This window comes from Elephas maximus, chromosome 4 (genome assembly GCF_024166365.1).
Source record: "Elephas maximus indicus isolate mEleMax1 chromosome 4, mEleMax1 primary haplotype, whole genome shotgun sequence".
Taxonomy (NCBI): Eukaryota; Metazoa; Chordata; class Mammalia; order Proboscidea; family Elephantidae; genus Elephas; species Elephas maximus.
Genome location: NC_064822.1, coordinates 164,618,505 through 164,638,610, shown reverse-complemented (window position 1 = coordinate 164,638,610; position 20,106 = coordinate 164,618,505). Strand labels below are relative to the sequence as shown.

Here is a 20,106-nt window from a genome sequence, read left to right as displayed (position 1 = left end):
AGTATTTGGCTACTATTCAAAAGGTTGGTGATTTGAAGCTACCCAGAGGCATCTTGGAAGAATGTCCTGGCAATCTACTTCAGAAAAATCAGACACCGAACACCCTATGGAGCACAGTTCTACTTTGACACACATGGGGTTGCCATGAGTCGGAATCAACTCAACGGCAACTAGTTTTTGGTGACATTTCAAGAACGAAGATATTTCTCGGAGTTTTCTAAGGATACCAGAGGCTAAGGATTTTAGAACTGACAGGAAAGGCTGGAGGCAAAAAGCGAGTTGCTCTTTCAAACCAAAACCAAAAACCAAACCCACTACCATCTAGTTGATTCCAAGTCAAAGCGACCCTACAGGACAGACTAGAACTGCCCCGTGGGGTTTCCAAGGAGTGGATTTGAACTGCCGACCTTTTGGTCAGCAGCTGAACTCTTAACCACTAAGCCACAGGGCTCTGTTGCTCCTCCATTCCTCCAAAAAATCTTGACAAAACTCAGAAAGGAAAATCCCAGGGACACACCGATCTTTAGGATTTACAGGTAAGGTTTCGAGATCTCCTTGCAGATCTGAATCTGCCAAGCCTCTGTCCCACAGCACCCTACTTCTGCCCACTGTTCTGAACAGCAATGAGCTTTTTAATACTCATTGTCTGTGCTTCAAGAGCTCTGGTGGTATAGTGGTTAAAGCGCTCAGCTGCTAACCAAAAGGTTGGCAGTTCAAACCCACCAGCCACTGCGTGGGAGAAAGACGTGGCAGTCTGCTTCCATAAAGATTACAGTCTAGGGAATCCTATGGGGCAGTTCTGCTCTGTCCTATATGGTTGCTATGGGTCAGAACAGACTTAACGGCTGTGGGTTTAGTTTTGGTGGGTCTCCACTTCCAGTGGGAAGTTCTCTGATATTACTGTAAGTATACGTTTTACTTAGAATTAGGACGGGGCTACAGAGCTCATCCCCTCATTCTCATCTTATCTGTACCTCTATGCTGAACCGTTATACCTCAGCAACTCTCCCCCTACACTTTCATGTTAAAGGACAAGGTTGGCAACCTCACTAAAAACACCTGAAATATGCACAGAACACTAAAAAAGTTCTTGCAGTAGTCAAGGTTCCCTTGAGGAGGAGTCTGTGACCCAAGTCAATGTTCCTATTTTCTAGATAAAGACCCCTACCCATCTTCTTTGGAACTGTTATCTCAAGGGGCTTCAAAGTACCTAGTGATAAGACCTAAAGGAATGCAGAGTAAGAAAGCTTGGGAAAACTATCTTTAAAGAAAAAATATCAGGGAATTCATTGCTTTCTGAACAACCAGAACAGTAACTCACTGGGCAAAATTCTTCCAGGATAAGTTAGACACAGACTCTGAATATAAAATCTATCAGGTAAGTGAAAAATCATAAGCAAGTAATTTGTAAGCCATTTTATTCATAAACGCTTACTAATGAGCAACCTATCTTAACAAATTCTAAATATAATTTCCATCTAATCCTTCTCAATGATCTAAGAAATCTGAACTGGATTTATCTCTCATCATTTCTCTTCCAGCAGACTCTGTGCCTATACTATTTAAGAGATGCCATGTTTCTGCCCAGGAATCTAGTGGTCATTCTGTTGCTTCCCCAGACACCAGCATTGCAAGGCATTCACTAAATGCTTGGTGAATGGTACTGTCACTCCTTGTCACACTGCCAAATCAAGTCTTCAATCACTGTTAAAGTAAAAAGTTGGCTATATAGTTTAATGAAGTTCTGTAGGTTCTGAAGAAAATATTCTATCATTTCTCAAATGAGCATCCTCAGCAGTCAATGATTTAGGCAGCCCTTTCTTTGTCATCCTTAGACCTCTAGAAACCCAGACATCACAGAGTACATTGGATTACTCACCTCCACACAGTACTGGGACAAAGTCACCACTGCCAAATGGTTATGAGGAGAGAAGTCACAGTACTGGATGGTACTATGATGTCCTGTGGGGATTTCTGCCAATAGGCCACTGGAATCAATGTCAAAAAGCTGTCAACATAAAATACAGAGATATCTATGAATGTAAAATATTCTAAAGCATAAGCTATACCCAAACTGATTCTAAACTTATTTTTAAAAGAATCTCCTCACATTTCAAATGGAAAATGTAAGATTTGAACAAATACTTCAATTCTGATAATCAGCATAATTACTGACAGTCATAAATATGATACAGCTCAATATACATACACAGCTTGAACCTTATTTTTATAAAAGAAAATCCATCACAGGCGATCTCTCAAGATCACCAAGAGAGAAATAAAATCTTTGTGAATCAATGAATGAACTGGCAGAATTAACACACAGAGCAAGTTCTCCCTAATGCTTGTTTATTCAAAAGAGAAAATGCACTTATAAATGAAGACGATCAAAATAATAAAGACCAGAGGCTTCCTAAAAAGAAAATAGCTCAATTATTTCTTTTTCTTTCTAGAGCTACCAAATTACTCCATTACAATCAATCATTTTCCCACTTTTGAATAAAAAAAGCTATTTTTGAGTAGTTCAAGCCTCTTCATTTCAATTTCTGGAAGATGTTTAAAGGTTGAATATACTCTCTTGAAATTTTTCCCAAATGGTAAGACATTTATACCATTATACAGTATATGGATTTAAGACCAAGTCATAGTCCTTAGGAAGGAAAAAAAAGGCTTCCAGTGGGATCCATAAAGGTGTTCAGTGAAAGCACAGCCCTGTGGGCACACACAGATGGTAAGCAGCACAGGATGCGGTAGGGTGGGGAAGCAACAAAAACGGACAGGAAATCATAGTTAAAACGCTTCCCGGGACAGGCCAATCTTAAAAATTCATGACTAAAAGTAAGAGAAAAAACTTGGCAAATGCTGAATAGACAGGTGTCCCAATCATTTGGGTAGCAAAGAAAAAAAAAAAAAAAGGCCTAACTAACGATAGGGGTGGGCTAACAGCACAAAGGAATTGGAAAGAAATATGAGAAGGAGGGTGGAAAGGCCAAAAAGCAAGAAATCGGAATTTGCACGTAGGTAAGGCTGACCTCAGGGTAGCTATTTTAATGTGGTAAAATAGGAAGCTGGTCTACAGACTCCGAAAACAGGAAGGCATTTCATGGAACATAAAATTATTTTTCTCTCTCGCTTGAACAGGTCTTTTAAAATCTCCAAATACTGCAAATGCAGTGGTTTCTTTTCTGTTCTTACGGTCCTTAACAAAATTAAGAAAAAAGGAGGTCTTTTTTTTCTTAGTTTCCTGCTAAAGTGGTATAAACCTATAATCAACCAAGGTCCAAGGGTCATAACTACCAGATAATTATCATATATATATACAGTGGCTCAGTGAGTTCCCATGTAACTATGCTATACATTCCTATTATGCTCTTTAAAATAGTAGTATCCTGGGTGGCAGGGATAAGATGATGGAGTAGTCAGATGCTTCCGGTGGTCCCTCTTACGACAAAGATCCAGAAAAAAGAAGTGCAATGATTATATATATGACAAGCTAGGAGCCTTGAACATCAATAGCAAAGCTAGAAAACAGACCAAGCGGCAGAGGAGGGACAGATGGTTCAGAAGCAGCGAGGAGTTGCCAGATCTGACTCAACAGGAACTCTCAGGAAGGAACCCCTGCAGCAACTGCAGTGGGGCTGGTAGTAGCGCTCCAGACATGGTTTCCTCAGGGAGAGACAGTGAGTCACACAGCCTACTCACACCTCTGGAACCAGAGAAGAACGGCACTCTCGGCAAAAGCTAAGGACTTGCGTATATTTCACCGCATCCCTAGCCCCCAAGCCAGCTTCAGTGGCTGTTGATTTCCCTGGGCCTGAAATAGGTCCTGCTGCATGTCCTGAGCCATTTTCCCGGCCTTGGAGAAGGAATAAATTCACAACTGGGGGAAAAGATAATCTGCCAGCTCCTCTACACTGGGGAGCTCAGGACAAAAGCAGCTCCTGTCCAGGCACAAACGGTCTGTGGGTTTTGAATACCTTTCACTCCTGCATGCACCTGTGTGGGCGCATTTCAGGAGAACAGGCCCTTGTCGGCAGATTGCAACTGTTTCAGCTGAGCAGTGGAGGGGTGGGTTTTTGATGTTTGACACCACTTTGCCTATTAAACAGTGTCCTCACCTACCCACATCAGGAACCCAAGGGCTGGTGGCTCCACCCATGTCACCTAGCCACCCGTGACAGGGTTCTAAGAATAAGTACTACCTCCCTGTCCTTACAACCAAAAGCATTGGGTGCCCATGGTCCAGCTGCAGAACCCACCCACCTGTGTGCTCTAGGGAACAGGGACGCACTTTCTTCACAGATTTTCGGGGGATGGTTGCCAGCCCCCTGCCTTCTTCAGAGCATGACCCCCTGCTGCAACCAGATACCTGTCCCTGTAAGACTGCCCCTGTAAGGCTGTAGGACAGAGCCTGTACCACATACTTGATGACCAACTACCTGGACATCTGAGCTGAATCCATACAAGAAAAGTGAATGGACTACTAGGTTCATATACCTTGTAACAGCTCTCCTCATCTGGTGACAGGATGTTAGAGCTTCAAAGGTGAAAATAATCAAGCTAGCTCACTAAAGCAGCCTATGTGGGCATATCAAAACAAAACAAGGCAAGAAGCTAGGATACAGTAAGAAAACATAAAATAAATTAATACATTGATTCATAGATGGCTCGGACGCAACAGTCAATATCAAATCACAAAAAGAAGCAGATCGTGATTGCTTCAACAAGCTCTCAAAACAAAGAATCAAGGAATCTTCCAGATGAAGGTGTATTCCTGGAATTACCAGATGCAGAATACAATAGATTAATATAAAGAACTCTTCAAGACATCAGGAACGAGATCAGACAAAATGCAGAACAAGCCAAAGAACACACAGATAATGCAGTTGAAGAAATTAAAAATGTTATTCAAGAATATGATGAAAAATTTAATAAGCTGCAAGAATCCATAGAGAGAGAGCAATCAGAAATTCAGAAGATTAACGATAAAATTACAGAATTAGATAACTCAATAGAAAGTCAGAGGAGCAGAACTGAGGAAATGGAAGGCAGAATTAGTGAGACTGAAGATAAAACACTTGGCACCAAGATATTCAAAGAAAAATCAGATGAAAGAATTTTAAAAATGAAGAAACTCTAAGAATCATGTGGGACTCTATCAAGAGAAAATAGCCTCCAAGTGACTGGAGTACCAGAACAGGGAGGGATAACAGAATATACAGAGAAAATATTGTTGAAGATTTATTGGCAGAAAACTTCCAATATTGTGAAAGATAAGAAGCTATCTATCCAAGATGCTCATCGAACTCCACATAAGGTAGATCTCAAAAGAAATTCAAGACATATTATAATCAAACTTGCCAAAACCAAAGATAGAGAATTTTAAGAGCAGCTAGGGATAAACTAAAAGTAACCTACAAAGGAGAGTCAATGAGAATAAGCTCGGACTACTCGGCAGAAACCATGCAGGCAAGAAGGCAATGGGATGACTTAGATAAAGCACTGAAGGAAAAAATTGCCAGCCAAGAATCATACATCCAGCAAAACTGTCTCTCAAATATGAAGGCAAAATCAGGACATTTCCAGATAAACAGAAGTTTAGGGAATTTATAAAAACCAAACCAAAACTACAGGAAATACTAAAGAGAGCTTCCTGGTTAGAAAATCAATGATATCAGATATCAACCCATGGCTAGAACACAGGACAGAGCAATCAGATGTCAACCCAGATAGGAAAATCACAAAAATTAATCAGGATTCAAGAAACACTCAGAACAGGGAAACAGCAATGTCATTACAAAAGAGAAGAAAACATTAAAACAATAAAGAGAGACTAAAAAATGCAGTCATAGATCTTTCATACAGAGAGGAAGTCAAGGCAATATAAAGAAATAAAAGTTAGGTTTCAACTTAGAAAAATAGGGGTAAATATTAAGGTAACCACTAAGGAGACTAACAATCCTACTCATCAAAATAAAAGAAAAAAATAAAGACTCAGCAAAAACAAAATCAACAATAATAAATAAGAGGAAATGACAATATATACTCAGAACAAAAAATTAAGTGGGAAAAAGAAACTGTCAACAACACATAAAATAGTAGTATTCCTACATCTGTGGAAGAGACGATGGAAAAGCTCAATATCATCAGTCGGAACAAGGCCAGAGGCTGATTGTGGAACAGACCACCAATTGCTCACACGCAAGTTCAAGCTGAAACTGAAGAAAATCAGAGCAAATCCACAAGAGCCAAAATATGACCTTGAGTATATCCCACCTGAATTTAGAGACCATCTGAAAAATTGATTTGACGCACTAAACACCAGTGACCGAAGACCAGATGAGTTGTGGAATGACATCAAGGACATCATCCATGAAGAAAGCAAGAGGTCATTGAAAAGACAGGAAAGAAATAAAAGGCCAAGAAGGATGTCAGAGGAGACTCTGAAACTTGCTCTCAAACGTCGAGCAGCTAAAGCAAAATGAAGACAAAGTATTATAATGACATATGCAAAGAGCTGGAGATGGAAAACCAAAAGGGAAGAATACGCTCGGCGTTTCTCAAGCTGAAAGAACTGAAGAAAAAAATTCAAGCCTCGAGTTGCAATAGTGAAGGATTCCGTGGGGAAAATATTAAACGATGCAGGAAGCATCAAAAGAAGATGGAAGTACTTAATGGTCTGACTGTGACTAGAGGAATCCCGACGGGCATGGTCCCCAAACCTTCTGTTGGCACAGGACAGGAACCATTCCCGAAGACAACTCAGCAGACATGAAAGGGACTGGACAGTGGGTAGGAGAGAGATGCTGAAGAAGAGTGAGCTAATTATATCAGGAGGACACTTGAGACTGTGTTGGCATCTCCTGTCTGGAGGGGGGATGGGAGGATAGAGAGAGTTGGAAGCTGGCAAAATTGTCACGAAAGGAGAGACTGGAAGGACTGACTCATTAGGGGGAGAGCAAGTGGGAGTAAGGAGTAAGATGTATATAAACTTATATGTGACAGACTGACTTGATTTGTAAACGGTCACTTGAAGCTCAATAAAAGTTAATTTAAAAAAAAAAAAAAAAGAAGATGGAAGGAATACACAGAGTCATTACACCAAAAAGAATTAGTCGATGTTCAACCATTTCAAGAGGTGGCATATGATCAGGAACTCATGGTACTGAAGGAAGAAGTCCAAGCTGCTCTGAAGGCATTAGCGAAAAACAAGGCTCCAGGAATTGATGGAACATCAACTGAGATGTTTCAACAAACAGATGCAGCGCCAGAGGTGCTCACTCGTCTATGCCACAAAATATGGAAGACAGCTTCCTGGCCAACTGATTGGAAGAGATCCATATTTATGCCTATTCCCAAGGAAGGTGATCCAACCGAATGTGGAAATTATACAACAATATCATTAATATCACACGCAAGCAAAATTTTGCTGAAGACCATTCAAAAATGGCTGCAGCAGTATATCAACAGGTAACTGCCAGAAATTCAGGCCGGTTTCAGAAGAGGACGTGGAACCAGGGATATCATTGCTGATGTCAGATGGATCCTGCCTGAAAGCAGAGAATACCAGAAGGATGTTTACCTGTGTTTTATTGACTATGCAAAGGCATTCGACTGTGTGGATCCTAACAAATTATGGATAACATTACAAAGAATGGGAATTCCAGAACACTTAATTGTGCTCATGAGGAACCTTTACATAGATCAAGAGGCAGTTGTTCAGACAGAACAAGGGGATACTGATTGGTTTAAAATCAGGAAAGGTGTGCGTCAGGGTTGTATTCTTTCACCATACCTATTCAATCTGTATGCTGAGCAAATAATCCGAGAAGCTGCACTATATGAAGAAGAACGGGGCATCGGGATTGGAGGAAGACTCATCAACAACCTGCGTTATGCAGATGACACAACCTTGCTTGCTGAAACTGAAGAGCACTTGAAGCACTTACTGATGAAGATCAAAGACCATAGCCTTCAGTATGGATTGCATCTCAACATAAAGAAAACAAACATCCTCACAACTGGACCAATGAGCAACATCATGATAAATGGAGAAAAGATTGAAGATGTCAAGGATTTCATTTTACTTGGATCCACAATCAACAGCCATGGAAGCAGCAGTCAAGAAATCAAAAGACGCATCGCATTGGGTAAATCTGCTGCAAAGGACCTCTTTAAAGTGTTGAAGAGCAAAGATGTCACCTTGAAGACTAAGGTGTGCCTGACCCAAGCCATGGTATTTTCAATCATATGCATGTGAAAGCTGGACAATGAATAAGGAAGACCGAAGAAGAATTGATGCCTTCGAATTGTGGTGTTGTGAAGAATATTGAATATACCACGGACTGCCAAAAGAATGAACTAATCTGTCATAGAAGAAGTACAACCAGAATGCTCCTTAGAAGCAAGGACGGCAAGACTGCATCTTACACACTTTGGACATGTTGTCAGGAGGGATCAGTCCCTAGAGATGGACATCATGCTTGGCAGAGTACAGGGTCCACGGAAAAGAGGAATACCCTCAACGAGGTGGAATGACACAGTGGCTAGAACAATGAGCTCAAGCATAACAATGATTGTAAGGATGGCTCAGGACCAGGCAGTGTTTCGTTCTGTTGTGCATAGGGTTGCTGTGAGCTGGAACTGACTCAACGGCACCTAACAACAACAACAACATCCCTTATTCAAGACTTCTAAAGTTACTATTAAAAGAGAATATCACTGAATTATGTATCAGAAGACCTAGCTAGCTCTCCCAGTCACACTGTAACTCTGGGAGGTTATATGGCTGCTGTGAACCTCAGTTTCCTCATTATCATCACAGGTCTATTGCAATTGGCTATGTCCTTTAGATGTTGATATCAAAATAAAACACACGTGAAAGCACTCTGAACATCACAATGTAAGCCACTGTTAACCGAACCCACTGCCATTGAGTCAATTCGGACTCATAGGGACCGTATAGGACAGAGTAGAACTGCTCCATAGGGTTTCTAAGGAGTGCCTGGCGGATTTGAACTGCCAACCTCTTGGTTAACAGCCATAGCACTTAACCACTACGCCATCAGGGTTTCTAGCCATTGATAGATTTGAGAAAAAAGAAGGCATTTCATTGTCATTTACTTGTTTGCACATCCTCCTCGTTGACTTCCTAAAAATCTCACAATCTTGTTTAGATATTGACTTTATCAGAGTTACCAAATCACTAAAGGATAAAGAGCACTTTGAAAATCACCTAAGCCAATGTGTTTCAATTTGTAAAAAAAAAAGCAGGAGTGATGAAGTATTCCACATTTAAATACATCTGACAAACACTGGATTAAACAACATAAATTGTTTCTCTATTGTGGGACCTTAAATATGTTCGTACACATTTCCCAAACCTGTGTGACGATGAAGACGTTTTTTCACCAGGTCTGTCAATATCCTCTGGGGCCACTTTCAAAAAACTGTGAGATGTTAGAAAGCCTGACCAAAATCATACAGCTAGACTTTACTTATATCAATAAACAGTGTAAAATGCATAAATTAATAGAGGTTTTAATTTTCTTTAAATCAGACTAAATCTGGCTTTTCAAAGAGTACTTACAAAGATTTTATTTTTTGCTGCCACCATTATCCTGGCACCATCAGCAGACCAGGAACAACATTTCACTATCACTTCTATATCCTCTTGAGGATCCTCTGAATCTGGGAAGTGCTGTTTCACGTTAATGCTTTTCCTCTCATTTGCTGATCTCACATCCCAAAGCTTCAAATAAAAAAAAAATAAGTTTTTTTAATTTCAAATCACACCTCTAGAATTCCATCTGACTAAATGTCATATAAAATTATTCACTTCACCTAATAAACTATTTTTACCTATGCATCGCTTTTTATGACTGTTTATTAAGTACTCCAGTTTCATTCATCACCTTCCTGAATAGAAAAAAACTAGAAGCACTGTCTAAAATGCAGAATGTGTATCAACTAAAACTTTAAAGAGCCTTGCATGGTGTGGAGGAGGTTCAAGATTAGTCCTTAATAGTTAGGACAAGCCATGGAGGAAAGGAAGATGAGATGAAGAAACTCACAACTTGCCACTGCTGCCCTCTGCTGTGCAGGCCATGACGTTTGCTTAACATCTACCATACACACAGCATGGACGCTACATAGGACTCAGTTCAAGCAGAATTATACTCTAGCAGAGCATCCAGAGACATAAAGACGTCCCTCAAGATAGAAAACGAAGAATATGCTGAAAGGAAGCAAAACACCGTATGCACTAGGTGGGGCTAGAAAGAGCTATAAAGCCAACTGAATTCTGGGGAATGGGATACAAAATACTCCAAACCTCATTCACTAGCAGAGCCATGTAAGAAGCACAAAAGACAAAGGACTTCGAGAAGCTCAATCCTCACTCCCCTGGACCCTGAGCAGTGTTCCAGCTTCACAGAGTAGTCACGGCTGCCATGCGCAGTCCAAAAGCTGGCCAAGGAAAAGGACCAAAAAAGCTGTTTCTCAGGCTTTAACTCAGCTTCCAAAGGACTGCTCCCAGGTCAAACCTGATCTACCTTGCCAGGTATATTTTAAAATCTCCCCTGAGTCTAGAGAGAGTTATTTTATATACGTATACTAAGATATATGGCCAAAACCAAACCCTTTCGCAGAGGGATAACTGTGGATAAACTAGATAAAGCACAAGAGACAGCAGGCACAAAAACAGTTAGCCTTCCCTGACACTAAAGAGGAGGAAAAAATTAAAAAAAACCCTAACCATAAATGCCAAAAGCTTCATTCACATCAGCCAGAATCTATGAGAAATCACACTGTTTTCCTCTTAATCTGGGAAACAAAACAACCAATGCCAGAAGGAGAGAAAATTTCTTTTTCAGAAAGAAAAAGAAAACTAACACTACCCAATTTCATTATATCTGCCTAAACTGCATCTTCTGCTTCTGGACCTACTGGAGTCCTGACTTCAGCTCCTAACCTAGCCATGATGAAATCTCACATATCAAGGGACCAAGTAAACTGATACCAGCATTTCATTTTGAGCAAATCACTGCACTATATCCAGGGCTCACGTGTGCCCTGTGCCCATCTATGCCTTAAACAGCAATTTTTATATAAAACTTGCATTTTTAAATAGTTCACGATCAAAGCCTGAAAAACGCATACTTATAAACATTGATACCCTACAAAATGTTTAGAAAATTACAGAGCCATCTGGGTCAGGAAATAATTTTACAGTTCTTCATTCTCTCAGAAGGTAAACACTTTGGGAAGACTTTGACCTTGAAATGCTGTTATCCAACATCATTTTGCAGGACCTCTATTTACTACACATCACTGTATTCAGTGCAAACCTGCCAAGTATACAGGCTTAACAGCACCTTGGGGAAGCTGCCACAAACGCAGGCAGTTCTTACCAAGAGTGCAGTAATATCTGGCCCCACCGCTAGTGCTCTGTGTTCTACAAACACGTTTTGATACTCACACATGAATATAAAAATCAAAATCCTGCCCCTGATAAATGATGAATTATTTAAATTTTTCTTTGAGTTTGATTTGAAGGGGACACAACAAAAGTTTATCATCTTGAACACATTTACTAAACACTATGCTAGTAACTCTGAGGTTATATAAATGAATCACATATACATACTATCCCCAAGGAGCTTGCAGGTCAGTAAGGAGGCAAGATATGTACATAAACGACTCTAGCACAAAATTTGTCAAATATGTCCTATGAGAGGAAAAGACAGGGCACGGTGGGAACACTATACTCAAGCTGCGGGCTTGAGAGAACACAATGTGCATGAGGTGACCACCTCACTCTACCCCCTAAAGATTAGCCTACCTTACACCAATTTATGATGGACAAGATTTCAACACCAAAAACACAAGAGGGACATTCTAGGGCCTACAGTCAAGGCTAAGGGGTCAGCATAAGCTAAAGCACAAAACAGGAAAGCAAAGACACCAAAATGAGTTCAGTCTGGTTGGAGTAGCCCAACTCACACCACTGAATTTCTAATAGGCTTATAAAGTGTTGGCACTGGATACTTTCCAGTAAAGGTGGAGCTAAATCAGGAGGAACCGTTGAAAGTCCATTGATATCCCTTCTACTACTCTGCACATCCCGGTTCTGCCATGTACCTACCCAGGCTGAAGAATAAAAAAAAAAAACTTTATGTTGGAGCACAATAAGTTTGATGCATGATGTGTTAAATTTCAGTGACAACAATTAGCAGGCAATGAGAAATGTAAGACACAACACATAAGAAAAATGAAAGCCGGAAATGATAATCTGAAAGTCACTCACAGAAGGGATGAGAGTTGAAGCCATGAGACCACATGAACTAGGATGGAGACAGTAGTCAAGGTCTGATGCTAGGAGAAAAAAAAAAATATATATATATATATATTTTTTTTTTAATTGTGCTTTAAGTGAAAGTTTACAAACGAAGTCAGTCTCATGTTGTTTGCTGCTGTTGTTGTTAGGTGCCATCGAGTCGGTTCCGACTCATAGCGACCCCACGCACAACAGAATGAAACACTGCCCAGTCCTGCAGCATCCTTACAATTGTTGTTATGCGTGAGCTCATTGTTGCAACCACTGTGTCAATCCACCTCGAGGGTCTTCCTCTTTTCCACTGACCCTGTACTCTGCCAAGCATGATGTCCTTTTCCAGGGACCAATCCCTCCTGACAACATGTCCAAAGTATGTAAGATGCAGTCTCGCCATGCTTGCTTCTAAGGAGCATTCTGGCCGCACTTCTTCCAAGACAGATTTGTTCGTTCTTTTGGCAGTCCATAGTATATTCAATATTCTTCACCAACACCACAATGCAAGGCGTCAACTCTTCTTCGGTCTTCCTTATTCATTGTCCAGCTTTCACATGCATATGATGTGATTGAAAATACCATGGCTTGGGTCAGGCGCACCTTAGTCTTCAGGGTGATATCTTTGCTCTTCAACACTTTGAAGAGGTCCTTTGCAGCAGATTTGCCCAATGCAATACGTCTTTTGGTTTCTTGACTGCTGCTTCCATGGCTGTTGATTGTGGATCCAAGTAAAATGAAATCCTTGACAACTTCAACCCTTTCTCCATTTATCATGATGTTGCTCATTGGTCCAGTTGTGAGGATGTTTGCTTTCTTTATGGTGAGGTGTAATCCATACTGAAGGCTGTGGTCTTTGATCTTCATTAGTAAGTGCTTCAAGTCCTCTTCACTTTCAGCAAGCAAGGCTGCGTCATCTGCATAACGCAGGTTGTTAATGAGTCTTCCACCAATCTTGATGCCCTGTTCTTCTTCATATAGTGCGGCTTCTCGGATTATTTGTTCAGCATACAGATTAAATAGGTATGGTGAAAGAATACAACCCTGACGCACACCTTTCCTGACTTTAAACCAATCAGTATCCCCTTGTTCTGTCTGAACAACTGCCTCTTGATCTATGTAAAGGTTCCTCATGTGCACAACTAAGTGTTCTGAAATTCCCATTCCCTAGGAATTCCCTAGGAAGAAGGACCTGGCAGTCTACTTCTGAAAAGCATTACCCAGTGAAAACCTTGTGAATAGTCAGTCTCATACAAAAATTTATATACACCTTGCTATGTACTCCTAGTTGCTCTCCCCTGTAATGAGTCAGCACATTTCTCCTCTCTACCCTGTATTGCCCGCATCCATTCAGCCAGCTTCTGTTCCCCTCTGCCTTCTCATCTCCCCTCCAGGCAGGAGCTGCCCACATAGTCTCATATGTCTACTTGAGCCAAGAAGCTCACCAGTATCATTTTCTATCTTATAGTCCAGTCCAATCCCTGTCTGAACAGTTGGCTTTGGGAATGGTTCCAGTCTTGGGCTAACAGAATGTCTGGGGACCATGACCTCAGGGGTCCTTCTAGTCTCAGTCAGACCATGAAGTCTGGTCTTTTTATGAGAATTCGAGGTCTGCATCCCACTGCTCTCCTGCTCCATTCTCTGTTGAGTTCCCTGTCAGAGCAGTCATCGGTTGTAGCCGGGCACCATCTAGTTCTTCTGGTCTCAGGCTGATGCAGTCTCTGATTTATCTGGCTCTTTCTGTCTCTTGCATTCATACTTACCTTGTGTCTTTCGTGTTCTTCATTCTCCTTTGCTCCAGGTGGGTTAAGATCAATTGATGATCTTAGATGGCTGCTTGCTAGCGTTTAAGACCCCAGACACCACTCACCAAAGTGGAATGCAGAATGTCTTCTTAATAGATTTTATTATGCCAATTGATCTAGATGTCCCCTGAAACCAAGATGTCTCCAAACCCCCAGCCCTGCTACTCTGGCCTTTGAAATGTTCGGTTTATTCAGGAAACAGAAGAACTATATTTTAATAAGCACGGAAAAGTGTTAAAGTAAGCATCAGAGAGGTAAGAAGAAAAAGAATAAAACACAGATGCCAAATGGGGAGAGTTTCAAAAAAGAAATGGGTGGTCAATGAGGGTTTGAAAATTGATAAAAACAAAAAGAACAAGGACTGGGAAAAGAAAACTATCATTAGATTTCACACTAATCCAACAGGCATTAGGCTTCATGACAAAAAGAATGGGGACTGAAAATAAAACTGATTTTATACTCTTCAAGGAAATACAGGAAAGATGGAGGCCAAGCAAAAAAGGGTTAAGTAGTGAGCAGGTAGTCAGAAAATGGAGGCAAGATAGAGGACTTAAGAAGTCTAGTCATAAAGAGAAAGAGAAAAACAGAATGGCTATGTGAAAATAATATAACCAAGGCAGAATCAAAGGCTTTCGGTTTTTGGTTTTATAAAGCTCATCTTCAGGTCGAGGGAAATGATTCAAAAAAGAAGAAAGACTAAAGATATAAAGACAAAATAGCCAAAGTAGCAAGGTGCTGGGGAAGAAGGAAAGAAAGGAACAGCAGGCGAAAGTGGAGAAATAGCCAAAGAGTAAAGACCTTTTACAAATTTTGAGAAGGTTCACCCTCTGAAAAGGTATGAGGTAAGGTTATCTCCATTTAATAATGGGGAGGCAGTGACAAGGTTAGGGGCTTAAGAACAGCAGAGAAAGTTTGGAACAGGCACTATAGGCAAAACAGCAAATCAATTAAAAATGAACAGAACCATAATTCAGCAGCAAAGAAGGCCCAATTGAGTTGCACAGCATAAATCTGTAGTACAACAAAGAAATGGCCTTGTTTTAAACTTTCTTGAACATTCAACGGCTTAATAATAATGGAATAATGCCAAGGATAACAGAATCTTCCCAGAACTTGCAATTAGCAATGGAGATAAGATGGAAGGAGAATGTAGCCTGAGATATACTTTCATCTGAAGTCAGTGACTTAGTAAAAACGAAGGAAAAAATAGGCTCATATGACTGAAAGGAACTCTCAGAGCAGGCTGTCTTAACTCATTCAAGGTTGTTTGCAGAAGCTTCTATGACACTGATTATCCTAAAGGAATAGACAGATAATTGGTATTTGTAGGTAACATGTCATGGAAGTTCAAATCCATTTATCTGAATACTCTAAGAATGCTCCCAGCATCTATTAACAGCTAGCTAAGCTCTACAAAGTAGAATTCTACCCAGAAACAGCTCTTAGATGCCCTGGAGCAATTTATACAAAAATAAGTTATTCTCAGTCAGCAAAGAGAGATCAAAGATTCAACCAGAAGATCAGCATCAAGAGAATTTACCATTACCTACCTTAGAAGTCATCTTGTAGCCTTAACAAATCTCCTTAAGATTCTAACAGGCAAAATAGTGCCCAGGAGAGTTCAAGTGTTTCCCTGGATAAGGTATATGTCAAGAAAAATTATTCAGTGCATGGTTTGGGTACAGTATTGTACTACGAACTTCAGAGAAAAATAAAACATGATGACAAGGTCTGTATATCATAAACCTATATTCAACTTTGTCAAAGAAATGGAAGACATAGGAAATGCAGAACAGTACAACACAATGACAAGTACACATCTGAAGAAGATAAGCTGAGCAGTTTCTATCTATACATCCAGGTATATAATTAGATATAGATATACAGAGACAGATGTGTGTGTGCGCGCGCACTGAGAAACAGATATTATAAGAAAACACCTTCTGAAGAAGGTTTTGCTTAAAGTTTTGAGGGTCATTAAAAAATACAGACAAGTGAATTAGAGATAAAAAAAAATCCAAAAAGGCTAATGAAATATATATGGGACAGTGACTGAAATAAGCACCAAAAATTACCTTATCAAGAAAAATTAGTTACGTGGGCTAGAAGAAATAAACTGGATAGGAAAGAAGGTGGCAGAACAATGGAAGGCGAGGCATCTTGGAAGTGAGCCTGATGGAGTCTGGGTTTACTACAATTTGTAATATGGTACTATTTCTGTTTCAGCTACAAGTGACAAGATGAAAATGGTGGTAAAGGATTATTCTAGCAGCTCTCTACCAGGGTTAAGCAGAGGTAGAAAGAACATCTTAGAAGGCTGCTATCAGACATGAGAGATGATAGCCTGAGCCAGGGCAAATACTATAAAATGGGAGAGAAAAGGTAGAACGAGAGACAAAGATGGGATCAACTTCAGACTAAAAGGAAGGAGCATCAATAAACAAGACACTAGAATGATAGTAGAGACAGAAATAATAAAAGAAATCGGAACTAGGATCTTATTTAAGAAGGTAAAGATTGAAGAAGGCAGAATTTAGTTTTTTTGGACTATAAATTTCAGAAAATTGAATAAGCTTTTTTCCCTGCCTCTAAGTATTTCCGCCATACGGCTTCTCAAAAACAGGAAAACAATAATATAAAAGGCAGAAAAAGTAAATGATAAATTAAAGCAGAACCTTTACAAATCTGACCCATAAAAATTATTTTATGAAGCCCTAACATGAAATATGTGCTTAAAATTTAAAAATTCAAATTATATGAATTCGTAAACAATCATTATGACAAGCAATCACTGTTATACTAAATATGCTCCTAGGAGTTGAAGGAGGAAACTCTTTCCATAGAAACATGAAAAACAGAAATCTATCTCCATAACTAAATCATAAGACTTTCCAAACAACTGACTTCCATTTTCATGGTGTAGAAAAGCTTACCTTTAATGATCCATCAGCTGAACAACTGGCCAAAAGCGTATCATCTGGTGAAAATCTACAGTGATTGACTGAATTTGTATGGCCAAACATGGTATTTCGACATTCTTTTTGATTCAAATCCCAGAGCTATTTAAGATGAAAACATAAATTTAAAAAACTAGTACTGAACGGGAAAAAGTGAAAAGTCATGTTAAGTTCTTCTTTCCCTCCATTTAAGCTTTTTCAGTTATACCATGTTCAAATCACAGTAACACGAAAGTGCTATGAACTTGAGATTAACAAGTAATGGGGCATCCCTTAAATCAGGGTCTAATCTACTAAGGGACTCTAAGGATAACTAGGCTTTTAGTCAGAGCAGTAAGTAACCAATTAAACAATTACTGCTTATTTTACCTGATTAGTTTGGAAACATTATTTTACTCAGCACTTATAATAAGTAATATGTATATAAATTACTCAATTTTTAAAGAAATAGCATGTTATCCAACTGTAAAAATGTTCACTTCTAAGATTTACCAATGCAAATCTTGAATCTACAATACTGGACTAAAATCTACCAACACTATAAACTATGATTCAAAATATACAAAGATAATCTTTACACATAAATACATTTGACAGGAAATATAAGGGGTAAAAAGAGCAAGTTAAACAACACCTTAAGGAAGCAATCAACCAAATACACAATGTGGGGCATTCCAGAGGACAACTTATTCAATTTCTCTAACAAACCAGTAGCACAAAAAAGGGGGTCCCGCGGAAGTGGAACTTTTATAAAGTAAGACAGACTTAAGAAACCTAACAACCCAATGTCTTGTGAAGTTTGTTTGGACTCCAATTTCAACAAACCTACTGTAGAAAGCTACCACATGCCTGTCAGTTTGTTGCACTGTGATACTGGAAGCTTTGTCATTGGTATTTCAAATACCAGCAGGGTCACCCTTGTGGACAGGTTTCAGTGGAGCTTCCAGACTAAGACAGACTAGAAGAAGGACCTGGAAGTCTACTTCCAAAAAATCTGGCCAGTGAAAACCTTGTGAATAGCAGCACAACACTGTCTGATACAGTGACAGAAGATGGGCCCCTCAGGTTGGAAGGCACTCAAAGATATGACTGGGGAACAGCTGCCTCCTCAAAGCAGAGTTGACCTTAATGAAATGGATGGAGTCAAGCTTTCAGGGCCTTCATTTGCTGATATAGCACTACTCAAAATGAGAAAAAATAGATGCAAACATCAATTAATAATCGCAACAAGGAACGTACAAAGTATGAATCTAAGAAAATTGGAAATCGTCAAAAAATGAAATGGAATGCATAAAGATCAATATCCTAGGCATGACTGAAGTGAAACGGACCGGTATTGACCACTTTGAATAAGACAATCATATGGCCTACTATGCTAGGAATGACAACTTGAAGCAGAATGGTGCTGCGTTCATTGTCAAAAAAGAACATCTCAAGATCTATCCTGAAGTAGAACGCTGTCAGTGATAAGATAATATCCATACACCTACAACGAAGACCAGTTAATATGACTATTATTCAAATTTACGCACCAACCACTAAGGCCACAGATGAAGAAACTGAAGATTTTTACTAACTTCAGCAGTCTGAAATTAATCAAACATGCGATCAGGATGCACTGATAATTACTAGTGATTGGAATGGGAAAGTAAGAAACAAAGAAGGATCACTAGTTGGAAAATATGGCCTTCGTTACAGAAACAATGCTGGAGATTGTATGATAGAATTTTGCAAGGCCAATGACTTCTTCATTGCAAATATCTTTTTTTCAACAACATAAACTGCAACTATACACGTGGACCTCACCAGACGGAATACAGAGGAATCAAATCGACTACATCTATGGAAAGTGATGATGGAAAAGCTCAGTATCATCAGTCAGGACAAGGATACACACCAACTGTGGAACAGATCATCAATAGATCATACGCGAGTTCAAGTTAAAGCTGAAGAAAATTAGAACAAGTCCACAAGGGCCAAATACAACCTTGAGTATATCCCACCTGAATTTAGAGACCATCTCAAAAATACATCTGATGCACTGAGCATTAATGACCAAAAACCAGGTGAGTTGTGGAATGAAATCAAGGACATCATACATCAAGAAAGCAAGAGGTCATTAAAAAGACAGGAAAGAAAGAAAAGACCAAAATGGATGTCAGAAGAGACTCTGAAACTTGCTCTTGAAGGTAGAACAGCTAAAGCAAAAGGAAGAAACGATGAACAGAAGATTTCAAACAGCAGATTGAGAAGACAAAGTATTATAATGACATGTGCAAAGAGCTGGAGATAGAACACCAAAAGGGAGGAACACACTTGGCACTTCTCAAGCTGAAAGAACTGAAAAAAATTCAAGCCTCGAGTAGGAATATTAAAGGATTCTATGGGTAAAATATTAAACGATGCAGGAAGCATCAAAAGAAGATGGAAGGAATACACAGTCACCGTACCAAAAAGAATTGGTCGATGTTCATCCATTTCAGAAGGTAGCATATGATCAAGAACTGATGGTATTGAAGGAAGAAGTCCAAGCCGCACTGAAAGCATTGGTGAAAAAAAATGAATTGACGGAGTATCAATTGAGATGTTTCAACAAATGGATGCAGTGCTGGAAGCATTCATTCGTCTATGCCAAGAAATTTGGAAGACAGCTGCCTGGCCAACCGACTGGAAGAGATCCATATTTATGCCTATTCCAAGAAACGCAATCCAAGAGAAAGCAGAAATTATCAAACAATATCATTAATATCACACACAATTAAAATTTGCAGAAGATAATTCAAAAGCCATTGCAGCAGTATGTCGATGAGGAACTGCTAGAAGTTCAAGCTGGATTCAGAAGAGGACATGGAAAAAGGGATATTAGTATTGATCTCAGATGGATCATGGCTGAAAGCAGAGAATACCAGAAAGATATTTACCTATGTTTTACTGACTATGCAAAGGTATTCGAGTGTGTGGATCGTAACAAATTATGGGTAACAATGCGAAGAATGAGAATTCCAGAACACTTAAT

General features: G+C 39.6%; 1 protein-coding gene across 2 annotated transcripts in view; it reads right to left on the bottom strand.

Moving 5' to 3' along the window:
* The window catches only part of APAF1 (apoptotic peptidase activating factor 1), an 86,807-nt gene that overhangs the window by 28,387 nt on the left and 38,314 nt on the right, over positions 1 to 20,106 (bottom strand). For both annotated transcript variants that reach the window (XM_049884127.1, XM_049884128.1), the window contains 3 exons: positions 17,067 to 17,192; positions 9,590 to 9,751; positions 1,880 to 2,008 (listed from right to left, as the gene is read on the bottom strand). In XM_049884127.1, the coding sequence (XP_049740084.1) occupies positions 1,880 to 2,008; positions 9,590 to 9,751; positions 17,067 to 17,192 (417 nt within the window). The remainder of the gene's footprint in view (positions 1 to 1,879; positions 2,009 to 9,589; positions 9,752 to 17,066; positions 17,193 to 20,106) is intronic.